A 27,989-nucleotide genomic window follows, 5' to 3' on the forward strand; every position below is an offset into this window, starting at 1 on the left:
CAGATGACAGACAAGTATTAAAATGAGCTTGGAGAGTCAATCAGTCAGGAAGTCCTTTCTGAGAACTCCGTGTGTGCGCTGTCCTACTACATTTCATAATATAGAGTCATCAGCCCAAAAGAAGAAGGACAGTTGCCGGTGCAAGACAGGATGGCATCAAGCTGGCATCTGGTTGCTTTATGCCTGTGTCTGCTTGTTAAATATTTTTAGCATCAACTTTGGTTCCTGATCCAAGGCAATTTGTGATAGTGTTGAGAAGATACCATGCAATTATCATCTTAAAATAATTAGGCAATAGAGGAATATGAAAAACAGTGTAGCTTATACAATGCTTACAAGGAGTTCATAGAAAATGGTCGCATGCAATAGGCAAAGTTCAGGAGGTGGTGACGTATGGAATTTTCATTTGGGGCACTGGCCTTCAGATTTCAAGGTGATGTTTGGACTAATCCTGTCTATGTATATTGGGAACTGATGGCTACCAGTTGTCATTGCCTTTTATAATTCCATAGGCTTTGCTCACCAGAAGCTATCTCATTCTCTGGAGATGCATGCTCAGGTACTTTGTGGTGGGTGGTTGCTTCTTAAAAGGCCACAGCCAGGTCACACACGACTTAAAGTGCTACTTTATTTAAGACAATTTTCAAGGGTTTCTTCTCCCTTTGCTATCTATGATTGCCCCATTTCGGTTTGCCATAGAACAGCTGTTTTGATATCCAGCATTTATCCGTTCTCCACATGCATCCAGCCCAGAGGGATTGTTAAGCAGATCATTGTTTTAATTCTGGCTAGATTCCAGGTCCCCATTATTAGTGATCCTGTCTTAACATTTACTGTTCAGTTTGGCTCACAGGTGATGTTGATTAAATTGGATATGCCATCTGGGGTGGGTTTTCATCTGATAGGCACATTCAAGGCTGAGCACACCTACTGCTTCATTTGGGTCTGAAGCTTTATGCCTTGTGTGATGGCATTCTGGACATGGCTGTGTGCAACCTGGGCTTGAGTCCTGCATCTCCAGATAACGGTTCTTTGAATTTGGGCAATCCACTTCTCTATTCAGGGCTTTGATTTTTCTAATGAATAAAACAGAGAGAATCATCATTAATTCATTCCTTCACTTAGTTCCTCGTTAATTTTTTAACCATTTATTAGGCAGCCACTTTTTGCCTGAGACTCTGCCAGGTTTGGAGAAATCAAAGATAATAAAGAATATACTGATACTACATGTATCATTTACAAAATATCTCTTTATATGAATAGATATGAACAAAGAGCTATGGAGCCTGGAGGACACAGCAACAAAGTCTGCCCCCAGGAATCACAGGAGTTCTCAAGAAGGACATGATCATTGAGTTGTATCCTATAACTCAAGGGCTCCAAATTTTTCTTTTGTGCATCTCATTGATTAAAATATCCATGTGAGGATAACACATAACTTTACGTATTGGGAGAAAATGTCAAACATGTACAAATTATTTTTTATTTCATCCGTTAATTTAAATAAGTGAAGTAGACTTAAATACATTCCATCTGGGATTGTTTTGAGAAGCAAATGGCGTGATGTGTAAACAGAGCAAAATGCTGGAGAAAGCTCTTTTGAACCTGTGGGTGATGTTGCCTGCCCTTCCTATCCCAAGAGGGGGTCCCAGGACTAAATTAGAAAGTGAATGTGAAAGAATATTGGAAATGTAAAGCATTGATAATAAAAAGAGCAGTAAGAGCTAACACTTATTTCACTTTTACAATATTTGAGGTATCATCCTAATGTTCTACATGAATTAGCTCATTTAATTCTCCCAACAACCAAATGGTAGGTTCTAGAGGTGAGCCATCTGAAGTGTTGATATTGTACCATTTTTGACTTACAAAAATGACAGTTTCATAGGGGTCCACCTATTTTTACTTCACTATTTTACAGATGAAGAAATGATAAAACTACACACTAATTTAAAAAATTGAAAATACAAAGTATACAGTGTAGCACGACCTCCATCATGCCTTTCCCCTTGCTTCCATCCTATCCCACAGATGTAACTTCTTTTAACATGTGGGATATGTACTTCTAGTATATTATTATGTCGTAGAAGGCCTTGTAAAAACACTGGATAGAATATTATATGTACTGCTCTATATCCTGCATATTAGATAAATTAAAATTATGTATATTGTTCCACAACCTGTATTGTTCACTTTACATTCTATCATGGACAGCTTTTTATGACAGCTTTTTAAGGTGGGTCTACCTTATCTTATTCAAAGTCTGTATAGTGTTCCATTACATGAATATATCATGACTCATTTAACCAATCCTTTAATGATGGGTATTGCTCTTAAAATAAGGCTCAAAAACAAATATCATATATTAATGCATATATGTGGAATCTAGAAAAAACGGTACAGATGAACCTATTTGCAGGGCAGTAATAGAGATGCAGATGTAGAGAATAGACGTGTGGACGTGGTGGGGGAAGGAGGGGATGAATTGGGAGATTAGGATTGACATATATACACTATCATGTGTGAAATAGATAGCTAGAGGGAACCCGCTGGATAGCACAGGGAGCTCAGCTCGGTGCTCTCTAATGACCTAGATGGGTGGGATGGGGGGGGTGGGGGTGGGAGGGAGATCCAAGAGGGAGGCCATATATGTATACATATAGCCGATTCACTTCATTGTACAGCAGAAACTAACGCAACATTTTATAGCAACTATACCCCAATAAAAAGAAAAGGAAAAAAAAAGAAGGCTACAGTTGATGTCATTATATGTAAATGATCACTCGTATTTTTAGGATGAAGTCCCAAAAGTACAATTATTGTGCTAAAGTGTAGATGTGTTTCACATTTTGATACATATTACTAGATTGTACTACCGAACATTTAGCACAACGTACACTCCCACAAACAATATGTGCTAACGCTCACTTCCTAATACTTAGCATCATCTTTGGTGTTCTGATAGAATGCACAGACTCTGTTAGTATGTCTGTGACTCTAGACTCTGGATACCAGATCCTGCACAGTGTCATCTTCCCTGGGAATTGGAGACGAGTCACACAAATTGGCGTAAGCCTAGCAAGTCTGACCTAAGTGATCACAGCTCCAAAATGGCAACCTACAACTGTCGACGATCTAGTAGCTACTGCAACAGGAGTATGGTCTTAGATGGAGGTTTTAATATTTTTAACAAAACTGAACCTTATCTGTGGTAGACAGATAACTGTAGACACGTAATACTCAGAAACACGGTGTAAACCAGCAACAGCCCTATGGGGGCTGTTGAATATGAATGAATGAATAAAAATTTATTCATTGCTCCCAAAAAAGTCAGAAAGGCTTTCTGGGTGCTTCTTTCAAGTGCTGCCTATGGGATCCAGGCTCTTTGTATTGTATGGTTTCCACACTGGTCTCCATTGTTACTACCAAAAGAGAAGAGAAATCATGAAAGATCACACAGACAGTTCTGTCCAGTCCTAGAAGTGTTGTGCATCATTTCCATCAATTTCTGATTGGCCAGGACCTAATCACATGGTCCAATCTAAAGGAAGCTGGGAAATGGAGTGTCCCTGTGTGCACAGAAAAAAGAAATGGGATTAACAAGCATCTAACCAGCCCGTCTCTGCCACAGGTGCACAAACCAAACCTGGGAATTTTAGTTTTCTTTGTAAATTTATCAGCAATACTCCTTAAAATTTTGGAGGGAAGAGTACTTTGCCATATTTCAATGGGTTCTCAGTACCACATAATTCGGGATGCAACTGTATTATGCAACTGAATGAATTCACCAACTCATAGCTCTGAGACCTGGAAGTGATCTTGAGACTCCCTAGTTGAATTCACCTCTTCAAGCAGGTAACGTTCTCGCCAGAGACTCTCAGCCTCTTTTAATCACCGAGAATTTCTTTAATGATTTTTCTCCAAAGACCTTACATTCCAAAATAATTTGTTTACCAAACCACATTTATGGAACAATTGTATTTATTTTTCCAATGCCTTATTAATCAGAAACATAAAACTGCAAATCAAAAGTTCTGAGCAGAATATGAAGTCTTATAATGAGTTGATGTAAAGCCAGTAAGAAACAAAGAAATTGGAGTTCCAGGGAGGCTGTGTTTTATTTTAGTTATGGAGTGAGTCGCATCCCCCAGATTCTGATGGGGAAGCTCTAACACCCCAGTGTGATTGTATTTGTAGATAGGCCTTTAAGGAGGTGATTAAGGTTAAATGAGGTCCTAGGTGTGGTGCCCTAATCCTATAGGACCGGTGGACTTATAAGAAGAGGAAGAGATACAGAGATGCTCTGTTCAAACGCAGAAGAAATTTTATGTTGAGACACAGCAAGACACCACTGCCTATAAAATAGGAAGAAAGGTCTCGCCAGAAACTAGCGCTGCCGGCACCTTGATCTTGGCCTTCCAGCCTCCAGAAAGAACTGTGAGGAAATAAATGTCTGTTGTTCGAATCACTCAGTGTGTGGTATTTTGTTATAATGGGGATGGCAGCCCCAGCTGACTAATACACTCGGTTAAAGGTAAAATTTCCATTGTACTTCTTGAAAATATGAAAACAGACCTCAAATGCTTGCTCTATCCTTGTCAATTTGATCAGGAACAAATGTATTATTCTCCTTTTGTAAAGAGATTTACTTATAGAGGGAAATATCATCTCAAATCTCATTTCTTCTGGATGTAACTGTATCAAAAAGCCCTAGCTAGAGGAGTTAGCTCTGCAAGCATGGACTTACCTAAGATTTGGTATTTATTTGTTTGTTGCTTGCTTGTTCTTTACTATATTGTCCCCCCTACTAGAGGTTCAGTTTCCAGCTTTAATATTCTCTTAGTCAATCTTTGTATACAATTATACATGGATATTAAATGATGTTGAAACTTTCAACCCAAGTTCTCATTTTTAGATTAGTGCAGAGAATGGGCAAAGAAATCAGGACAATTAAATGAAACATTTAGATCTGTCACCAGCAAATCATTTCCTCATCCCTCTTCCAGACAAGAATAAGTACATAGAGGTTCAGAAAAAGTTATTGAGGCAACATGCCAAGGTCATTTTTTTAAAGGTTCGAAACCCTCTGTTGCAAAGAGGTGTTGGTTGTCGGTGTTTGTCACACCCCTCTCTCCCTCCTCCTCCATGTATGACTCTCATACTTGTACTTCATGGATCTGCTTCCCTGTGACCATCACAGACTTAAAGAATGTGAAGACTGTTAGGAAGCAGGATTTAGCATCCCCATTTTAATAATAAATACAAACACACATTTACCCAGTACGTTTTACGCCTGCCTGCAACAAAAACAGCTGAACAGATTGTGATGAAATTCAGAGACTGACAGTCTGACAAAAAAATCCCTTTTTGTCTAAAATCTGGCTTCCATAGGTTTTTGCAAATCTAAATATTTGATTTTGCACTGGAAAAGGAGCCAGTCTTATGTACAATTTATAAAATAAATGTGTAGATACATGTTTTAAAATCTCCAAATTTTGTCAACACATACTGTCCAACTTGAAAGACTTTTCTCCCCCATTTTTTTCCCTATGACTTGGGTGTATTTTCCTCCTGCCTTTTAAGGCTTTAACTATATTTATCTAATAAGAACTCTTTTGCAAACCAGTGTTTCAATAGTGATTTAACACTAGTTTCAGTGTCAAATTGCCCTTCCCACAGCAGGGAGTTTTAAGCCTTGCTGTATTATACTTCCAAGATTCTCAGGAGCTGGAGTTGGGAGATATAATATTTTCTTTGAAGTTTGCCTTTCACTACACACTGGGATGCAAACAAGCTTCAGTTACTCAGCAGTCAAACAATTCCATCACACAGCGACCAGGGCTAAATATTGTACCAAATTTTCTAATTATGTCTTTGTAATATTTGCTACACGATTGCTACACAAGGTTAGGTGAAGGCAGACTAGAATCAATATAAAACTCCTTGTCTAAACAGGACATCTGGGCTTTGAGATATGTTGTTTATTGCCTCAAAATTCCCCTTCAGCAAGTCATAATTACAATAAAGATACCTTAATCGACAAAAACCTTAAAGGTATTTCTGATAAACTCACATATATGTTAAAGGTACTTACTGTACCAGAGCTGCATATGACCAGACTGTACACAAATGTGAAGTTCCAGGTTAAAACAGATATATTTTATTCCCATGCGCATTATTATACTGCCTTTCTGGTTTATATATCGTAGCAATTTAGCTGCTGTAGTGCTATTTCTTTAAGGGATTTCTCAATTATTTCATATCCTGAAAGTTGGACCTTTTCCTTTTATGAGATTTCTAAAGTTTATGCATCATTCCTTTCTTTCTTATTAATAGTTCAGAGAGAGAGAGAGAGAAAAAAAAAGATAAACTGCCATGGAGGCATCTCATCCATGAGAGAGAAGTAAAGTGTTGAAGAACATTCCATGACCCAGTAGAGAGTATCATGAACTGTTCCCCACAGAAGTTGCAGGCAAATCTGAAAGGCGAGTATTGTCAGGCGTGTCTCTTGAGGCATCCCACAGTCCTGAAGAGCTGAGGAACTGAGCAAAGTACTTTCTGTTTCATTATAAAAATGTAAATATGTCAGTATTGTCCTAAAAGTTAAATAAGAGTTTTGATGTACTTTAATAGTCACTAATTTACGGCAGCATCTAGACACAGTATCTAGAGAGATCCATATTTTGGAAGAAAGAAGACTTAGGGTTTCAAGAAGTTATTTAGGGTCTTCTCGATCGCTAGTGATACAGCAGGGAAAGGAGAGAGACTGACTCATAAGAACGTGCCTCTGGCAGTATTAACTTGAGGGCAGGCTTAGCTAATTAAAAAGGGTCGGCTTTGCTATAGACAACGGGAAGCATCCCTGCCTTCAACAGGCTGACGGTTTCAAAGTATGGAAACTTTGAAGAAGGGGGTTGAGGAAGAATATACACTAAAATATTAACTGGCAGTGGTGTCTAAGAACCGAGACTTTGAATAATTTTTATTTTCTCCATTCTGCATACTTATATTTTTTGTAACACTATAAAAATGAGCAGGGGGCTTCCCTAGTGGTGCAGTGGTTAAGAATCTGCCTGCCAATGCAGGGTACATGGGTTTGATCCCTGGTCTGGGAGGATCCCACATGGGGCGGAGCAACTAAGCCCGTGTGCCACAACTACTGAGCCTGTGCTCTACAGCCTGTGAGCCACAACTACTGAAGCGCGCGCAACTAGAGCCCATGCTCCACAACAAGAGAAGCCACCACAATGAGATGCCCGTGCACCGCAACCAAGAGTAGGCCCCGTTCACCGCAACCAGAGAAAAGCCCGCGCACAGCAATGAAGACCCAATGCAGCCAAAAATAAAATAAATAAAATAAAATAAATTTATAAAAAAAGAGCAGATATGAATTGTCATCAAAAAAGCATTTAATGGAAGCAACCAAGATGTCCTTCAGTAGGTGAATGAATAAATAAACTATGATACACCCAGACAATTGAATATTATTCAGCACTAAAAACAAGTTATCAAGCCATGAAAAGACCTGAAGGAAACTTCAGTGCATATTACTAAGGGAAAGAAGCCAAAATGAAAGGCTACACACTGTATGATTCCATCCATAGGCTGTGTGGAAAAGGCAAAAGTACATAGACAGTGAAAACCAGCGCTTGCCAGGGATTGAGGGGGAGAGAGGGATGAATAAACAGAGGACAGAGGATTTTTAGGGCAATGGAACTATATGATACCCTATAGGTCCGATATTATAATGATACATGATACTATAAGAATGGATATATGTCGCTATACGTTTGTCTGAACCCATAGAATGTGGAACACCAAGAGTGAGCCCTAAAGGAAACTATGGACTTTGGGTGATTACGACGTGTCAGTGTAGGTTCATCAGTTGTAACACATGTACCACTCTGGTGGGGCATGTTGATCACGAGACAATCTGAACAGGGATGGCAACAGGGGGTTATGAGAACTCTCTGACCTTCCTTTCAATTCTGCTGAGAACCTAAAACTACTCTAAAAACAACTGTCTTTAAATGTGAAAAAAACAAATAACTAAAAGAATAAAAAATGGAGAAATATCATGTGCTTTGGAGAAATTAGTATTGTCATGTCCCGTCTCCCGAATCCAGTAACTTAACATAGACCAAAATGTCATCCTCTGTGATATTATAAAGAAGAAAGGTCAGCTAAATATGGGTAAACAGCTCATGAGGGTGAAAAGGTAAATGCTCAAAGTAGTCAACCACAGCCCATTCAATGTTTATTCAGAAAAGTTTAGGATTATAAAAATAAATATCATTCAAGCCATACTTAGAAGTATTAGGAAGATGCACAGAAAACTCACCCTCCAGATGAGGCTTCACAAATTGAGTCATAGACCTGCATTCAGTTGAACACCAAACAAGGTGCCCCTTTTTCTACAGTAATGAATATTCTTCAAACAGCAAGGGAGCAGGGCTGCTGTTTGATGCTGATGACATTGAAAATTTAGGAGAACGGAAATCCCATCATTTTTCATTTGTATGCAAATGTGTCTGTTCCAGAAATTAACCCCTGGACCCCACGTCAGTTTTCATCTCCAGGAATTTTCTCTGCCAGCACCACACGGTTTAGGCTTGTCACTATCCTGAGGTCCCCCAGACTTCCCCAGTTTAAAAACAACCACCACCCCCAAAGTCAGAATGGTGCTTTGTACGCCCTCATTATTGGAGCATAAAGAGTGGTAGCAGGAGAGGGCTGCTGTAAAGTGCGCATCTCGAATGGCCGGCCCTGCTGCCAACAGCATTGAAATGCAAACTGCAGACAACTTTGGCCAAATAGCTCTCATTGACCACTGCTCCCCGTCTTAGGTGAATCCGGAACAATAGACCAATCCTATTACCCTCTTTTGGAGCCAGATCTTCAACTGTTAAAAAGTTCTTTTGTTAATTCCCACCTTAGACAAATGTCACCATCTACATGTGAAGGGGAGAGAGGTGATTGAGGTTTTTAATTGATGTGGATTTAATTATGCTAATTTAGACAGCTGTAAAGCATTTCAGTATAGCTGCGTAATAGGGCAAGCAAATACAGGTGCCCTTCACTGTAGGGGCTTAATTTTTAACCTAGGTGGCTTTAAAAGAGAAAGGGAGCTCAAAAGCCTGGGCAATTTACGATTTATAGAGGGAGGTCCACCCACGCTCTGAAACGTTTAGAAGGCTCTACGTGCACCTAAGAGAGAGTCGAATGAAACCCTCATTCTTCATTGGAAACGCCACACTTGCCTCTAACTAGAAAAGACAATTTTAAATGATGTGTATATCAAGAGTTGATTTGAGAGAACACTAAACTAGAAGTTGGGGATTAAAAATGACCTTTATTTTCAACTCTGAAAAAAAAATCACACAATGGAAATGGTGATAAAAATTAGCAAGAATTAAAAAAAATTTTTTTTAAAGAAAGGGCTTTTGATTTTTTGAACTTTAATGACAAGGTGAGTTGACCTCACCGTGTATCTGACCTGACTTTCATTCCATTACCAGCAATTTGGAGACATGATACTAGGCGTCATCAGGGGGAAAACAGTATTCTTTTAAATTGCTGTATAATTCTGTTTTGGTTTCTTGGGGATTTTACTTGGGGTGAATAATGCAGCAAAGCCTATTGAAGTTGTATTGAGTCTTAAACAAGTATGACATGGGATCCTGTTCCATGGATTAGATGCTCAAGAAACACCACATGGTTAATTCACTGCTCCAAAGGTGGCCTGGTTTTAAAGGGCAATGTTGGACAGGCCGGTATATAAGAGTATGAATGAAAAGGAGGAAGAATCAAAGACATTTTATAGCACTTTTTTTGTGGCTTGCTGAGGTAGGGAGGTCTGAAAATGCTCCAGCACTTCTGTGCCCAGTCACCTCTGGGTGACAATTCCCTCAAGGCCGGAGCTGCCCCCCCAGACACGGAGTCTCTCCTCCTAGGAGGCCTATTGCATTTCTAGAGGACAAAGAGCTTATCAATGAATCATCTTCCTTTCTCCCGGGCCATTTCCTTCTCAACCTTGTCAGGCTTCTCTTCTGCACATTTTCCTTTGTCCTACACTAATCAGACATGTAATTAGCTGGCAAAGAAAAGAAGAAAGAAGCAGGGGCATCTGTCCTCTGTTCCACACAGTGGGTGGAGAGTGACCTTTTCAATCCTGCCCCAGTTTTTGGTGAAAACACACAGATTTGTGCATGAATTCTGACTCAGGTTTTTACTAACTCTTCAGATCTTGGATGAGCTATTTAATTTCTCTGACTTCTTTGATTTATCAAATGAGATAATCATTCATGGTTCATACATTTGTTGACTCTACATATGAGCTGTGGATGAAATGTGCCTACTGTTCTTCCAGCACACAATAGGCACAAATGATACTTGTTCTGTTTCTCTCGTCATCACTCACAATGCTTCATGCTTTCTCCATCCCAGCATCCCACCCCTCACTCCTTTTCTCTTTTCTTTGACCCATAGCTTCTTTACTCATGTTCCTTGGGATATCATCATATTATTTTCTCCACTCTTGAAAATTTACTCCCTTTAATTTTGTTTTTGTTTCCTTCCCTTCTGCCAATTTATTACTTACTATTTTTTCCTTTTGTTATTTCTCAGAGATTCTCTACCATCTTCCTCTCACCTCTTCCTCCTTTTTGCGTTATAATAGAAGTGGAGAAGGGAGGAAGTTGTTAAAAATTAAAATGGGGATCTCAAAGGAGTGGAGAAAAAAATTAACATTCAAGAACTCTAGTGATAAAATTCTGATACTATTTTGCCTAAAGGAAGTCAAAATAGTGTCTGTCTAATGTAAACCTGTACAACTTATTTCTTTCTGTCTCTATGTTATAGGCATAATCTAAAATACGGAAACCAGTCATCCAAAAACACTATGGAAAAGTTGCAACTCAAATTAGTTGAGGATGTTTGTTCTTAAAATGGCATAGGCATGGCAAGAATGGTAATAATGGTAGCACTCTTTTGATTAATACTGTTTTAATAAAATTAATAATAGTAATAATGGGATTCTTGTTTCTCGCAACATGGAAACTTTTTTTTTTTTTTTAGATGAATTGTCTTACATTCAATCAATCAACATTACAAAGTGTTCACGCTACGTACAACTTCATAACATCCAGGTCTGCGGGCACCTGTAAAACAGGGGGACCTCCAATCTCTATCCTTCTGCAGGTGGGCAACCCGAGGGTCCATCCACAGCGCTCACTTGCCCAGCCTCCTGCCACGTCCCAGGCTGGGGACCGCTGACTGGCAGGCTTCTGAGTCCTGAGCACAGACCTGGGCCCTTCTCAGGCCTTCCCGTGAACCACACCTGAGGCTGCTGGGGCAGGGGGCGCTTGCCGAGGTGTGGTCATGTGTGGGCCGGCACCACGGGAGACAGCTGGTCCAGGGGCTCAGAGACCATGTTCGGGCGAGTAGGCCCCATTCCCTGAGACCGGAAGGATACAGAGCTGAGGTGACAGAATGAGAAGCAGCCCAGGGCATGCAGGACGTGACACTAGTTGCTGAGAGGGACAGAACGGGGACAGAGGCTGAAGACCATCGGGCAGCTGAGGAAGCTGGAGACACAGGTACAGTGGGGCACACGGAGGAAGCTGTACCCACACACGTCCTCTCCTGCAGGCAGGTCTGGTGTTGGGGGTCTCATCCTCTGCCCGTCCTTCCCCTCCCGGACCTGGGTGTGGCAGAGCAGAACACACAGGGCTGGTCCACGAAGGTGAACACAAGCACAAACATCCCTGTGGCAGCCTTGGGGCTCAGGGGTTGGGAGGAGATGGGAGCTGCAGGACCTCATCACTCATGACTGACCTCACAGCAACGGTGGGAGATACTGGTTTAGGTAAGCAACAAGGACATTTGTTTCTGCTTGTTACAGAGGAAGGAAGAAAAGTCAGCAAATATTAAACTCCCCAAAATGTGCCTTATGCAAGAGTAGAGTGTGCATTTGTGTTATCTGAAAATCTCAAGAATCTAATGTACAAAAAATGGAAATGAACCTGACAAAAGGAAACCCCAAACCTGTGTTTAAGGACTGCTGACACTGCCTGGGGTACCCAAGAATCCTACAGCTGAAGAAAAGCTCACAATACAGGAGTGACGAGCCACACAAGGAAACAATTTTCTGTAAGAGAGAGTCAGAAGACACAACAAACATAAAGATTAGTGTGCTTAATACCTTAATCTAATAATCTGAAAGACAATACAAAATAAAGATACTTAAAATGATAAAAAAGATTTAAAAAAGGAATAACTATAAAAAGAACAGAACATAATGAAAAAAGGAAAGGCAAATTTGAAAAATAAACAAATTAAGCATGCAGAAATGAGAAATTTGTTCATTAAAATGAAAATCCTCAATGGATGAGCTAATCAGTAGCTAAAGAGCTCATGCCTGAACTAGAAAACATAGCTAAGAAAATTATCTCCAATTAGTACAGAGAAAAGGAGACCCAATGCAAATTTTTTTAATGCTAAAAGACATGAAGGAAAGAATGAGATGGTCAAACATATATCTAAAGGAGTCACAGAGGAATGAAATAAATGAAAATAAATCCATACCTGGACACATCATAGTTAAAATAAATAATAATAAAGTTAAAAAGACATGCATATTAAAGGCAACTAGAAAGAAAACTCAGATTACCTAAAGAACAGCAATTAGGCTAAAGCAGAGATTTCATCAACAAAAATAGAGTCAGCAGCAAATGGAATAATATCTTCAAAGTGCTATGGGAAAAAACAACTGTTGACTTAGAATTTTATATCCACATCAATTATAATTAAAGATTAAGGATGTGATCAAAGAGTAAGGATTTCTTTAAAAATAAAAACTGATAGAGTTTACTATCCTCAGATTTCTTACTGAAAGAACCCCAAAGGATGTACGTCTGTAAAAAGAACATTGACTTAGAATAAAGGAGAGGTACAAAAGGTGGTGCTCAAAGAAACTGGTAAATACATGTGTAAGTCTAAGTAAATATTGAGGTAAAATACAGTGACTTAGTTTAGGGGATAAAAACAAAGGGGAAGTAAAATAATATATTGATGGTAGAAGAGTGTAGTGTTTGGAAATTAAAACAGATAGGTCAAGTGTGCTTGTTAAAAACTTGTGAGCACCACTGAAGAAGTAGAATATATAACTCCCATTGAATAACAACAAAAAAGAAAAAGCAATTAATCTAAATAAGAATAGGAAAAAAATGACAAAATGAAAACCGGTAAATAGAAATCATAAACACAATTCAAGTAAATCTCTCTCTTTATGTATATATACACATTCTCTTGGTTCAGTTTCTCTGGAGAACCCTAACAGAGCAGGATTGAAGGCTCATAAAGATAGTGACCTCTGGTAAGAAAATGCATTGCGTTCAATGTAATGAGAGACAATAAGAATTGAAACTAACTAGTTGATCTGAGACATGAGTGGCAACACTAAGAATACCTTAATAAATAAACATGAGATGGCTTAGAGTTGGCACATGAAATATCAGTCAATCATAAGAAAAACTCCCTTATAGCTAAAGCTAGCATTTCCAGTGAAAAAGAAAACAAGTAGAATGGCTTAGTATAATTTTAGCTAGAGAAAGGGATGAGAAACTTATTTTTATTCAGCATCTACTAGATGTCAGGCAATTTATGTACATAAAATGATCACTTAATTATCAATGAACTTCACAATATTTAATTATCACAATATAATTCATCACATCTAATTATCACAGTATCCTGCCAAGTCAGACCCTGAGCTTTAAGGAAATCAAGTCACTTGTTGATGGTTACTTGGAAAGCAACTAATTGTTGGGGCTGGTAAGTCTGAAATTTGCAGGGCAGGTGGCAGGCTGGAGACCCAGGAAGAATTAACACTGAATCTTGAGTCGGAAGGCAGTCTGGAGGTAAAATTCCTTCTTTCTAGGAGGACCTCAGTATTTTCTCTTAAGGATTTCAGCTGATTGGATGAGGACCAATCACATTATGGAGAGTAATCTGCTTTACTCAAAGTCTACTAATTTAAATATTCATCACATCTAAAAAATATCTTCACAGGAACATCTAACCTGATGTTTGACCAACTCTTGGTTCCCCAGCCTAGCCAAGCAGACACATACAATTAACCATCACACCAGGCCACGGCAATTAAATGAGATCAGCCCTGTACCTTAAGGCTCCTGTTCTCCTGTCAGGGCCAGGGTCCCTGAGGTGGCTCGGAGACAGAGCTCCTCACCACGGGCATGACCACATGCCAGCTGATCTGCAAGCCAGTCCCAGACGCATGTGAATGTGAGGCATCAGGGAAGGCCAGTGAGGAGACAGGTTCAGAGGCCTCCATTCAGGCATCCATTCAGGAAGAAGGCAGTGAGCTGAGACCACAGAGCAAAGGAAGCTGTGGTTAGTCAGAAGTCTAAGGGAGAAATGAGGCTGGGGTGAGACTGTGTGTGTGAGAAGCAGCAAGAGAAGTACAATCAGGGCCAGAGAATGTCACAAGGATGGCAACACTCCACAGTAAAAACACTGGCTACTAAAGAAACAAAAGATAGGGGCTTCCCTGGTGGCGCAGTGGTTGAGAGTCTGCCTGCCGATGCAGGTGACACGGGTTTGTGCCCCGGTCCGGGAAGATCCCACATGCCGCGGAGCGGCTGGGCCCGTGAGCCATGGCCGCTGAGCCTGCGCGTCTGGAGCCTGTGCTCCGCGACGGGAGAGGCCACAACAGTGAGAGGCCCGCGTACCGCAAAAAAAAAAAAAAAAAAAGAAACAAAAGATAACTAGATAACTGGATCTCTAGAGATACACTCACGATATTTCGCTTCTCAACTGAGTCCTAAATGTACAGTTGTGGTTATCCTTGAACGATTCTCCAAAACTCCGAGACTTATGACTGTAAGGCTACCATTCTTCCATGTTGTCATGTGTTGTCTTAGTCTGTTTGGAAGGCTATAACATAATACCATAGACGGGGTAACTTATAAATAATAGAAATTTATTTCTCACCGTTCCGGAGGTTGGATGTCCAAGATCAGGGTGCCATGATGGGCAGGTTCTGGTGAAGGCTTGTTTCCCGGTTCCAGCTGAGTCCTCACCTATGGAAGGGGATAGGGAGCTCTCTGGGGTCTCTCTCATTCCATTCATGAGTGCTCCACTTTTATAACCAAAGGCCCTCCCTCCTTACACCATTACTTGGGGCGTTAGGATTTCAACATATGCTTTGGCGAGGGGGTGGGGAGGGGATGGGGGATGGGGGAGAGCATAAAGCAAACATTCAGATCATAGCATATGTCTTTATATGGGGCCAATGAGCCGGATTTTCTGGCTGCAGAGCTTGGCTTGCCCCTCCCCCCCACACCTACTAATCTGGGACAACTATTTTGACAATTTAAGCCCCAGTTTTCATATCTGTAAAATGAAAATAATATCACCTACATTAAGGTTGCAGTGAAAATTAAATAAGATAATCAATACATCTAAAGCAATTAACATTTTGCTTGGCCAATAGTAAGTGTTTAATGAATGTTAGCTGTTATCAGTTCTATCCATCTCCTCCTTCAGAACCATGTTGAAAAGTTAACCTCTGGCCACTCACTACAAATGCCTCTTGTTTTTGCATGTGTTTATGATGGGTTTTTAAGTTATATATATGTGAGTATATTTCTATTTCATTAGTGTTTGTGGAGCACCCATTAAATTTAAGAACATATAATGCCTTTCAAACTTCCCATAATGTCTCACAATTCCTAGTGACTTTTATTAAATTTAACAAGCGTTTATTGAGAACATACTATGTTCAGGGTCCCACACCAGGTGCTATTCACTACAGTGGACGAAACGAATGTATTTATCATTAAGAAAGCTTTTCATAAAGTTTTTATATAAAGTCTCAGCACCGAAGTGAGAATGTAATAATATGAATCTGGAGGCCATACAACTGGGTGTCTATCCGGGAGGGACACAGACTGCAAAGACAAGCTCAAGGTTCAGCGAGTCATATTCAGTTTTCAACGTTTACGAAATGACTGCTCTGTGCAAGCAGGACAATCCTTAGCTTCAAAGGTGTTAGAAGATGACTTACCTTAAAGATGTGTGCTTTGCTTATTTGCTTTTGTTTGGGGAGGTGATCTATGATTGTAAATTTTTATTAAATCCTAGCAGCATTCTTGACACTAAACAAACACAGTGAGTTGCTAATCACAGCACGGGTCATTTATTTTCTGTTCTGGGTCACTTCTTTTCTCTATTGAAGGAAAAGAACATGACAGCTCTCTGTTAATAATGCCAAACTCAAAAATCCATTTTCTTTTTAAAATCTGAGTATCATGTTCCTTTAACCACACCTCCTTTTTAAACCTGGTATTCACTTCTGTCCATATTTTTCAAGATTCTACTTAGTAAATAAGACATGCTACTAGAAGGAATCGAGAGTAAAAGGAAGCCTGAGCCACCATCACTAGTTTCTATGAGCAGGAGGTAGATTATGCTTTCAGAGTGGCTATGTACATTCTCCCTTGGCTCTCCTTCCCCACAGAACCCGAAGAGCAAAACAATACATCTCCCCATGAATATATTATCAGCACTAACTTGACAGTCTCGCTGTTGACAATATTGGTTGTACTTCACTTCACTTTCCTCCTGTGGTCGAAAACCAGATCCAGCCCCCTGGGCCCTTCCTGGGGCTGTACAGCAGCTGAAGGGCCAACTGCCAATGGGTCTGGAACAGGCTTTCCAGCCTCGGCACCTGACTTCCTGGCTGCCTCCATTTCAGGTCTCATTGGTTGATGCGGCAGCTGTGATTCTGACAATGAGCTTGGTGTTGGGTCAAGTTTTTGTTTGGCTGACTTATTCCCACAGATGCCATTTTCCTTGACTCACCCTTGACTACTGAGAATGCTCTTTATTACCTTTTAAAATCATGTGATATCCATAAGCAAAAATTGGGATTAACATTTTTGAAAGCATTACCCATGACTGATTTTTTTTTCAATGCTGAAATGCAAGATGTAAAGCTAGAGCCAGCCCAATCCTGCGTTTAGCACAGTGGTGTATCAAGTATCATTTGTAACTTCAGAATAAAATGCCCAGATTTTTTTTCCTGATCTTAGGAACCTGGATGCAATGTCCATGCATGGAAGCAGTTTACAAATGCAAAAGTAGGAAGCGTTTTTATGTATTAGAAACATTGTGACAATCCTCCTTTAAAAGAATAAATAATTGTGTTCTAATATAAAGAATGTGAAATAAAAATATGTATAACTCTATTGATAAAACAGGACTTTTATTCAATAGTTATAAGACAAGTCACTTGCAAAACTTGCTTACACAAGGAAAAAGGTCTTGGTGGTACAGCTTTCTTCACCATAGAACACCATCCTCCCCCAAGACAGACTGCAATAATTAATGTCCGTAGTATGAAAATTCTATGTGATATAATTTATTTATGCTTTGTTTAAAAAAGGCCAAATTGAATGCCAGCACTTGAGATCTTGAAATAATGCTGCATATGTTGATACAATAATTTATTAATTTTATTGATTCTCCTACTTATATGTTGATATTTTAAAGAACTGTATTGTTTTTATTATACAAAGTTATAAGATATCTAAATATTAAAGAAATATATAAAGTAGAAAATAAAAGTCTAACCACAGACATTTTAATATAAACAGCCTGGTGAATAGTCCTTCAAACTTTTCTCTCCATATTCTAATGTATACAGACATAATTTTTACCAAACTGTATCTAATATTTCTTAGACTTCTTTTCATTTCATGATCTCTAAAACTATCTCATTCTTTGAATACACACATATTAGTGGGTTATATGAGTGTTCTATAAAATATACAAATATTAGTGGGTTAAGTTTATGGCTTTGCAGCCAAATGTCTTGGTTGAGTTTGAATCCTAGCTTCACTGTTAGTAATTCTCTGACTTTGACAAGTTGCTTATTTTCTCTGTAATCCACTTTCTCAACTTGTAAGGTGTGATATTAACAATACCTCCGTGAAATGGTTGTCACCCAGGATGAGGAGTTACTGCCTGGCACTGGTAGGCATGCAACCACGACAGTGCTGCTACCATGGATGTGCAGTATCTTATTAGCAACCTCATGTTGGTGGACATTTAGCGTGATTACAATTTTTACTCTCATACATCACACACTAGTGGACTTCTAAGTATAAAGTTGTGAGTATTTCTACAGGCTGTATTTTGGAAGTACAGTTTTCTAATCAAAGGTGATACGCGTCTTTTTTTTTTTTTTCTTTTTCTTTTTTGCTGTACGCGGGCCTCTCACTGCTGTGGTCTCTCCCGTTGCGGAGCACAGGCTCCGGACGCTCAGGCTCGCGGCCATGGCTCACGGGCCCCCAGCCGCTCCGCGGCATGTGGGATCTTCCCGGACCAGGGCACGAACCCGCGTCCGCTGCATCGGCAGGCGGACTCTCAACCACTGCGCCACCAGGGAAGCCCACATCTTTTAAATGATAGATATGGCAGAGTAATCACCCCCCAAATTCTAACTACTCACACTGTGAGTAAAAGTGAATGAGAATAAATTTGGGATCATGAGAAATATTTTATTAAGTCTCTTATCTATGCAATAAAAATGCATAGTTTTTTTTTTTTTACAAAGAAGCAGGGGATTACTGTAACACAACATAAGTAACACTTATATTATTCATAAATATCAGAAATCTTTTTTTCCATATTTCCCATGATTCTCACAGTTCTGCAAGTCTTTGAGCCCCTCTTTGTCCAGAGAAAGAATTCATAGCATCTTGTCTTCCTATAATCAGTTATTATTAACTGCAGAACATAATAGTCCATCAGGCAGCTACTCATAAATATCTACCAATCAGATGTGTAACAAGTGCTTATCAAAATTAATAAGTCGAGAAATGGAACAATTATGTCATATTCTACAGGTGTGGTAACAGTGTTTCTGAAACCCAGACTGAACATAGCCTGACCACTCTACCACATATTCAGAACTGAGATGGTTCCAGGCTACTTTTCTGTAGTTACACCAGAGCACAAAGAGGACAAAAAAACATACTGATAGCAAGTGCCTCTAATGTCTGGTAATAGATGGTACATGTGTGGTGTGAGAGAGTATGCCCTCAAGCAGTGAGCACTGAATGGCAAATCTTTTACAGCTTCTGGAAATACTTATACATTTCTTTCTAGTTCTTTGGCATATAGCTAATTTGAGGCTTTGTCAGGGATCATAACATCTGATGCAATGACAGTAATATCCATCTCTATCAAGACAGAGTCCAAAAATTGTTTTTGAATAATAAAGAGGTTTGACACCGCATTAATAGAAGGGTAAAGATAAATATTTACACAGGAGAAGTGGTCCATCCATAGGCAAATCCGTTCTCACACACAGCTGCAAATATTGTGTTCTTTACAAAGTTGTATTTGCCTTCTGCGTCCTGTGTTGTTTACATGCCCTAAAACCTCTGCACAATGGAGTTTTAAGATAAAATACATAAAAGTATTTAAATATTATCATTGAGAATTTTATTTCACCCTTTCTAAAAATAGGTTAATATGTGGCATTGATATTTTTCAACCTCAAATGCAAATTTTTTCAAAAAGTGGGAATTTAGAGCCAAATAAAAAATTAATGTATTTATATTTTAAAAAGAGTTATCCAAGAACAATATTTGCGTTATATAGTTTTATATTTAACCTGTTTTAAACATAATTTTCTAACTTATCTTCATTTTATTTTATTTTTTACCTTATCTTAATTCTAAACTACAATTTTTCTATAAGAATAGAAGCCTAATTCTTTGGAAATAGGGTTCAGTTGGCATAATTGGTATTATAGAGTTTTAAAATATATTATAGAATATTCTGGCACTAGACACTAAATTGAAATTTTAAAGAAAATGTTGGAAATAGCTGTAAGGGGGAAAAAAGTAGCCTTTTAAATCTAATTTGTTATGCACCGCAGTAGGGTAATGGATGCAATGAAAGTTCTTTTATTGAGTTCCCATGTCCAAAAGGTATTTAGGTAGCAAAGGATGTTAAGCAGACCCCCTGCAATCCGCCTTTAACTGAAGATAGCAGGAAATAAGGTATATAGGTCTGTGTCCTCCTGGTTTTTATTTCCTCGGGAGTGCAACTCATGCAAAGGACACCTTAGACCGCTTAGCCGATCACAAAGGGTGCATAGACCCCCTCGCCAGCTGCCTGAATAGCGTGATCTGAAGGGTGGCTGAAACCATACTGGGAGTTCAGTCCTTCAGGTGGGTCTTTTCAAATTCCAATAGTGAGAAGTTCCTGGAGAATTGGTAAGGATTTCACTAGTCCCCAGCAGGTTTGAGATCAAAAGCTTTGGTTAAATAGAAGCCTGTTGGGAAATCTTAAAACCCCTTTGTGATGTAACTTTAAAAAGTTAATACAAAGAACCCTTAGACTGCAGCCGTAACAGCACGAACAAAGAGTATATCAAAACCGATTCCATTAAGGGAAAGCGGACATACAAATTCACTTAATTTAAAGAGCAATCCAGTTATAGATTTAGACCATATAAATTCTATATAATAGGACTTAGACCATACCATCGAGCCCATTTAGAAGATGTGCTCATTTCTTGTTACATATGCCAGACTTCATTCTTGGTCATTGAGATATGTTTTTTAAACAACTTATATATTCATTTGCTGAAAGGAGAAAGAGTGGTGTGCATTTAAACTCATTCCTCAAGAAAATACTTTTAAAACAAATTAAAATTAAACTTGATGGGGATCCGTCAGTCAGTTGGTTATCTCTTTTTCATGGTGTCAAACTGCTAATTGGCCATCCTCCTTAAAATAATAAACCTTCAATTGATATTGATTAGTAGATCATTAATGAATGCATTAATTCTAATGTAATTTTTATCATTAATACCAATCCATTTTTTGGCAAGTCACACACTTTTTTTTTTTTTTTTTTTTTTTGCGGTACGCGGGCCTCCCACTGCTGTGGCCTCTCCCGTTGTGGAGCACTGGCTCCGGACACGCAGGCCCAGTGGCCATGGCTCACGGGCCCAGCCGCTCCGCGGCATGTGGGATCCTCCCAGACCAGGGCACGAACCCGTGTCCCCTGTCACAACAGTGAGAGGCCCGCGTACCGCAAAAAAAAAAAAAAAAAAAGGGAGCAGGAATAAAGAAATTATACTAGGCCAAAAAGTGGGTTGTTATTGCAAGGTTACTTTCCTTTAGGGGATGGCAGGGAGCTACCAGGCAGATTATGTAACTAATAATCTGGAGATTATTAGTTATTATTAGCTAATCTGGAGATTCCTGGCTTAAGATTCCATTTCTGGGAGAGCCAAAACTGTAATTAAGTCTCAGTTTGGTGATGTGGGGCTTAGCATAAGTTATCCCATTTGGGGCCTGTTGTCTTGTTTTTAACACCTAAGTCGCACATAGCGGGATTCATCCCAAAGAAATCTTTTTCAAGTGTGGTCACTATTGACCATGAATATCCTAAAATTCTCATAGTGATAGATGGGGAAACTGATCCTTCTACCATATTTAGTTTTTTTCTTCTCTTCTTCACTCATGTCTTCTTTTACTTCTCTTCCTCGTCTGTTCTTCTACCTGTATGTCATCTGATTAATGATAGGAAAATGAAGAAAGTGGCAGATTAAGTCAATCTCTGTGGGTAAAGCATAAAAATCTTTGGGGCAAGTACTCCTTGAATGAAACACCCCAATGAGTTTTCCTCCCAGCTACCTGAAGTCCCTTAAAAAAACTCAACAAAGATCTCAACTGAACTGACTAGCTCTACTGGAAGCAAACAGACAATACATTTTTGAGGGTTCTGCATCCTTACAGGGTCTCCACTGAAACAGCTGAGCCAGAAGCCCACCCTTCCCAGGTCAGATTCTGGTCTGCTTTAAGCTGTTTAACGAGCTCCTATTCGTGTGTGTCCTGATGGAATGTTCACTGAGGTAGGCGCTCTACCGAACAATTAGCCCTTTGTGATAGATAAAAAACTTCAAATCAGTAATGAAAGGAGGGCATGGTTACTAAATCTCTGATTCCCAAATATGCTTATGTGAGTGTATTTACATATATATTCTATATGGATTACATATGTGTTCAAACAAATATAGCTAATCTCTGAGGTGTTATTAGAATATAAACATTCTGCTCGAACACTGGCTCCGTGCTCAGGGGGAACTATGTGAACTAGCTTATCTTGATACCCTGGATACTTTCAAAGACACCCTAAGACCTTGAAGTTATTGCTTACTTGTGGAGTGCTTTAAATTTTTAAATCCATTCCAACGTGCCACTGCATATTCTTGTATTGGAACTCTAGTCTTGAATTCCAAAACATTCAAAACCCACTACTCTAGCAAATGAATAACTTGAACATAAAGGTATTCTTTGAACACTTGGCACACCATCATCAAGATTCTGGAAACTGAAGAGATTATTTTAAAAGTGTATGTTATAGAATCAGTCTCCAGACATTTATACTTTTGTAGTGGAAGAAATACCCACAGAGATGATGCACAAATTCATGAATTGTTCCATAATTTTAAATTGATGACTCCCTCCTCCACCCCACCTTATCTTACATCTGCTCTAACGGAGCATTTACACACTTTATTTCACGTGAAATTTCACGTGTCTTTTTCATTAGAGTCAGAGACTCTTGTTTATTGTTGTTAATTCAGTGACTATCACAGGACACATGATAGGTGCTTAATAAATGTTAGCTGAGCTAATGAATGAAAACTAGATGAGCACCTGGAGGACAAGAAGAAAGAGATGATTATGGGTTGATTTTTTTTTTCAGTGGCCAAAACAGAAAAAGCAAAAATTAATGTCTAGAATTTTTTCAAAGTGAAAATAGCTATCTTTTCTGACTTATAAATAATACATGCTCACTGGAAAATATTCAAATATCTCATTATAGGGCTTCCCTGGTGGCACAGTGGTTGAGAGTCCGCCTGCTGATGCAGGGGACACGGGTTCGTGCCCTGGTCCGCGAAGATCCCACATGCCGCGGAGCAGCTGGGCCCGTAAGCCATGGCCGCTGAGCCTGCGCTCTGCAACGGGAGAGGCCACAACAGTGAGAGGCCCGCGTACAGCAAAAAAAAAAAAAAAAAAAAAAAAAATTAACAGTATATTTCTGATGCCTTTCCATGACACAAGTGTTCCCCTTTAACTGGCTATGGTAGCCTCCATTTTGTATATATCATCGTGTGTTTCATCCTATTGACAAGTATTTAGGTTGCAGTCAATTCTTATTCTTATAAACAGTGCTTCAATAAACTTCTTTTAACATCTTTGCAAGTTCAGATTTATTTTCTTGGCATAAATTCCTAGACGTGAAATGGACTTAAAATGTTAAAGCATGTTGTTAAATTATTCTAGAAAAAAAGGTCATGCCAATTTATACTCCCACCAACTGTGTATAAGCCATTTTCTCTATCACCTTGCCTGGATGTAATTCATTTAGAAATCCTTGTTAACCTAATAAGGAAAGAAGCCTTACTGGTGGTGGTTGTTATTGTTTTTCCATTGTTGTTTTAAGTCCTAGACTATTTAGGGACCTTTTAAAATCAATCAATTCTTGATAAATCACACATGTCCCACCCATGAAACATGTTCAGTACTAAACTAACTCCCCTATTCTACTCAGCTGGGTTTTCTTCTCTTTGTACCAGCACTAGGTATGAATCAAAGAAACAAGAAGATCTTAATATGAGGTTGAACATACCTAGGAGAGATCTAATATGTATGTATAAATCGATGAAATCTCAAAATAAAATGTGTTTGATTATTGACTAAATAGTTTCATCATGGTTCCCCTCTATTAATGTGGATAACTGAGTAAATGATAACATAATTCACAAATTATATAACCCTGTTGCCGGAACAAGTCTTCAGATCATATCAGCTACTGCTAATAAGACCACCTACCTCTAAGTTTTATGAAGTCTCTAACGGGATTGTTAGCAATTCTACCATGAAGTCTAGAACTCAAGAAGCTGCTGACATGATGTAGTGGTGTGAAAAAATCTGTGAAACCAGAGAGATGTGTCTAAGAATACAGCACTCACGACATGAATAAAAACCATTTTATATTTCTCTAGTCCCAGTAAGTGTATGTGCCAAATCTTGCCTTGGAAAAAGAAATAGCACCTTTATACTTCAAAGCTTACAATCCTATCCCAAAGAGTAAACACTGGTCAATATTTCTTGCCCATGAATAATGGAAAGGTATTTGCAGGAAGGTCTTAGAGACTTCACGTGTTTCTTTGCAGGCTGGGTCAGCTCTTCCGCATAGCTTGCCAATGAGTATGAAGTCTATGTTTTGAAGGCATCAGTGTGAAGAATTGTAGTCCCACTGCACTATTTTACTACTCACCACAGTGAGCTACCAAATATGTTCACTAAGACATGGTAGTTGTGTTGTCTATTGCTATACAACAAACAAACCCAAAATTTAGTGACTTAAAACCACACACATTTACTATCTCACAGTTTCTGTGGGTTTAGAACCCAGGCACAGCCTAGCAGGGTCCCCTTCTTCAGGGCCTCTCAGGAGGCTATTATGTAGAAGTCAGCTGGTACCACAGTCACATTAGCTGAGGCAGGATCTGCTTCCGAGCTCACATTAGTAGTTGTGATTCAGTTCTTCCTAGTCTATCGGAATGAGAGTCTCAGTTTCTCGCTGGCCATTGGCCAGACGCTGCTCTCGTTTCCTGGCCACATGGGGCTCTCCAACATGGAAACTTGGTTCCTCAAAGCCAGCCAGAGACAGACCCTGCTAGCAAGACAGAAGTCATGGTCTTTTATAACCTAATCATGAAAGAGACATCCAATAACTTTGTCCACACTCTGTTCATTAAAAGCAAGTCACTAGGTTCAAGGAGAGGTGATTGCACAAGTTAGTGAATACTAGGAGTCAGGGATCATTGGGGACCACCGTAGGAGGCTGCCTACCACAGCAGGTGGTTCCTCAGTTGATAACAGGAATAGAGGACACTGGGGAAAACTGGAAAGGGGAAGGCCTGGAGACACGGTGGGAGAGGAATTTCCCGGGAAAAGGCTCACAACACTCCAGTGACACATACACTGTCAACAAACACAGTTGAATCTGGGGGGGGTTAACCACCTTGGGAAAGTGTGTTAAGTCTCAGGTCAAATCAGTATGTACCATGTCAAACCAGTATCTTCTCAAATTATGTATTATTGGGGAAAATTGAAATAATAGTATAACTGGGTGACAATGGCAAATTAGTGGATAACACAGAAACACCAAGAGGGAAAATATTCCATACCTAAGGTAAAAAAATGATTGTAATTCTTCTTCCCTCAAAACGTATCTAACAATTAACATTGACAAAGTGAAATTAATGACATTCAAAGGACTCTTAATCTGTATTTATTCTGTCTAAACATGTATACCCGCCATTTATTTGTCATTTGTCGAGCTTAAATTTTGAGTTTGTCTTGTCAAGACCATAGACCTCGTGATAATTTCATGTTTGCCTTTACTTTGCACCCACCATTCACTTTGATAGGATAGTTGGCTCAAAGTAAGGGTATGTTGGGGACCATAAAACAAAATAGAGAAAATAGAGCTTACTGATTTATACGGGGGAGGGGAGCTCATACTCACACTAGGATTTTTTTTTTAGCATGGCTGTTCTAGTAAGTTGAGCTAATCGGCTGAGTGTTTGCATGGGTGGGTTTATATACATGTTTCTGTGATAACAAAAATGAACAGAGATATAGCAGATAAATTGCCTTAACAGGTTTTGCTTGGTTTTAGAGCAAAAACTTACTAATTAATGCAAGTGTTGCAATCATTTTTATAACATTCCCCAAAGATGGCACTTTAAGGCTTATGCCATATGCTGATTGACAGAGGCCATAATTCCACACAATGAGACTGTATCATATTGTTTGAAGTGAGGTGATATTCATCTCTTGAAACTGATCAAACATATCATTGCATCAAACAGTATTACAATATAATCACGCTGTATGTGGAGACTGCCAAGGCTGATCACCATGTTGTACTCTTTTCCCTTGGACTTCTCTAATAGCAGTTGTGACACACCACTGCATCCACATTTTCCTTTAAGAACTCAGAATCCAAGAGAGAGAAAAAAAATCTGCATAAAATTGTGGTTTGGTTATGCTGTGTGAGTGTTTGTTTGCAGACTGCTTTAGAATTACAATTTTCCTTCCATAAAGATCTCCCTAAGTATACAAATAAAAACCTGGTAAGGCCAAGATAAAAGGAGAAGATTCCAAACAGGGCAGAAAATAATTCAAATGCCTTTTATTTGTCTTTAGTAAACAAGCAAACACGGAAGAAATGTCTTTTTTAAAAAATACTTTTTAGTGTCTGAAACTTCCAACGGTATTTCTTCCCTAATGTACTGTTTTGCAAAGACACTTGCTTTATCTACTGACTCTGGGGCTATTTCAGCTGCAGATGAAAATGGTATTAGAACCTATTCTTCTCCCAGTCTTAGTTGCTGCTGATCTTGGAAAGCAGCGCCAGGATGGGCATGAGTAAATGAGGGCAATTTGGCTATTCTCTTAGTGGCATTCTTAGCGGTATGAAATTCTATAACACAGCAGCTTTTAGACTGATATAATTTAGGAATTGCCCTTTTATTATCCAGCCAGCCAGCCAGCCAGCCAGCCATTCACCCATCCACCTATCTAATAACTTGGGGACTATGTTCAGAATAGTTTACAAATAAACAGGATGCTAGGATGGGAACCATCATCTATTCACGCTGACATTCACTAAGAGATGTGTTACCAATTCTGGTCCTCCAGGGTTGATCCATGCAAGTCTCTGAGATGTCACCATCCTATCTGGACCTTATTAATTTGTCTAAGCCAACCCTAACCCTAACCTGTTAGGTTAAATATTCTTAGACTTCTGGGCCTATAGCAACTACGTGGTTCTTTCAGAGACTCGGTGGGATATCAGGAACACAGAGGCTCTCTCTGATTGGTTATCTGAACACTCTCACAGCCATCTCTCTCTTCTACTGCTCCTGCACTGTGGTGGGCACAGGGAACCTGTGAGGCTAGAGGATCCTGGGTTCCCCCAAGATACAAGAGCAGCTAGCTCTCTGCTCCCAGATTCTGCTAACCATGGACATTTCTCCCAGGTCAGGTGAAGGAAGATCAGAGCCAAAGTCCCTTTTCAGAGACACCACCAGTCTTTAAACTCTGTGCTTTCCTTCTGACCATTTTCTCCTTTTCTTCTCTTCCTTAACCTACAGAGACTTCATTTAATATATGGTGAAATACACTGAATTTTCATCTATTTTTCCCAAATCTTTTGTTTGTGACGTTAATATCATGATTTCAGATCTTTAGGGCACGTCTGATACACAAAGGCCCAGGGTTTTGAAATTCAAAATCTGAGAACTGTCTCAGAACCTCTCTTTCTGCAAGAGCATCCATTGCTCATGCAAGTAAGGACAAAAGTCCTAGCAGCTGCCCAATGGTGAAGAAGGGTCCCTATGTATCCTCTCTCTCTTGCTTTTTTGTCTTCTACTTCATTAATTTTGTTGTTGGATCCTTTATTTCTTTCCCCTATTTTCTTAGAGTTTAGTTGGCTGGATTTATTTTTTTTCTAGTTTGTTGAATAGAATAGTTAGTACTACTTAAGCTACATCACATATTTTTTATTTTGCTATTGGTCGCTTTAAATTTTGAAACAATCAAAAATTCCTTTTTTTTTTCTAGCAAAAAAGCTAGACATACAGTATAAATAGCTTGTTTTTCCTGAATACTTATAAACTGCTGACCAGAAGGTCCATTAGCCCCAAACAATTTAATGTGTGTTTTCTACAAATAAGAACATCCTCCTACTGACTGCAACACAACTAACAAAACCAGGAAATACGTTTTGATACACTCCTGCCCTTTGGTCCACAGACCACATTCCAGTTTCACCAACTGATGCAACAATATTTTTTG

At 39.2% G+C, this 27,989-nt stretch overlaps 1 protein-coding gene across 17 annotated transcripts in view; it reads right to left on the minus strand.

Moving 5' to 3' along the window:
- Nucleotides 1-27,989, minus strand: part of GTDC1 (glycosyltransferase like domain containing 1) — a 494,021-nt gene that overhangs the window by 61,323 nt on the left and 404,709 nt on the right. For 8 of the 17 annotated variants that reach the window (XM_079923629.1, XM_079923627.1, XM_079923630.1 and 5 more), the window contains one exon: nt 15,013-15,101. In XM_079923629.1, coding sequence (XP_079779755.1) covers nt 15,013-15,101 — 89 coding nt within the window. Of the gene's footprint in view, nt 1-12,744; nt 14,385-15,000; nt 15,102-16,087; nt 16,250-19,739; nt 21,620-27,989 lie in introns of those variants that run through there. The other 9 variants (XR_013828618.1, XR_013828620.1, XR_013828621.1 and 6 more) reach the window with 7 other exon arrangements.

This window comes from Stenella coeruleoalba, assembly GCF_951394435.1.
Source record: "Stenella coeruleoalba genome assembly, chromosome: 6".
NCBI classification, from domain to species: Eukaryota; Metazoa; Chordata; class Mammalia; order Artiodactyla; family Delphinidae; genus Stenella; species Stenella coeruleoalba.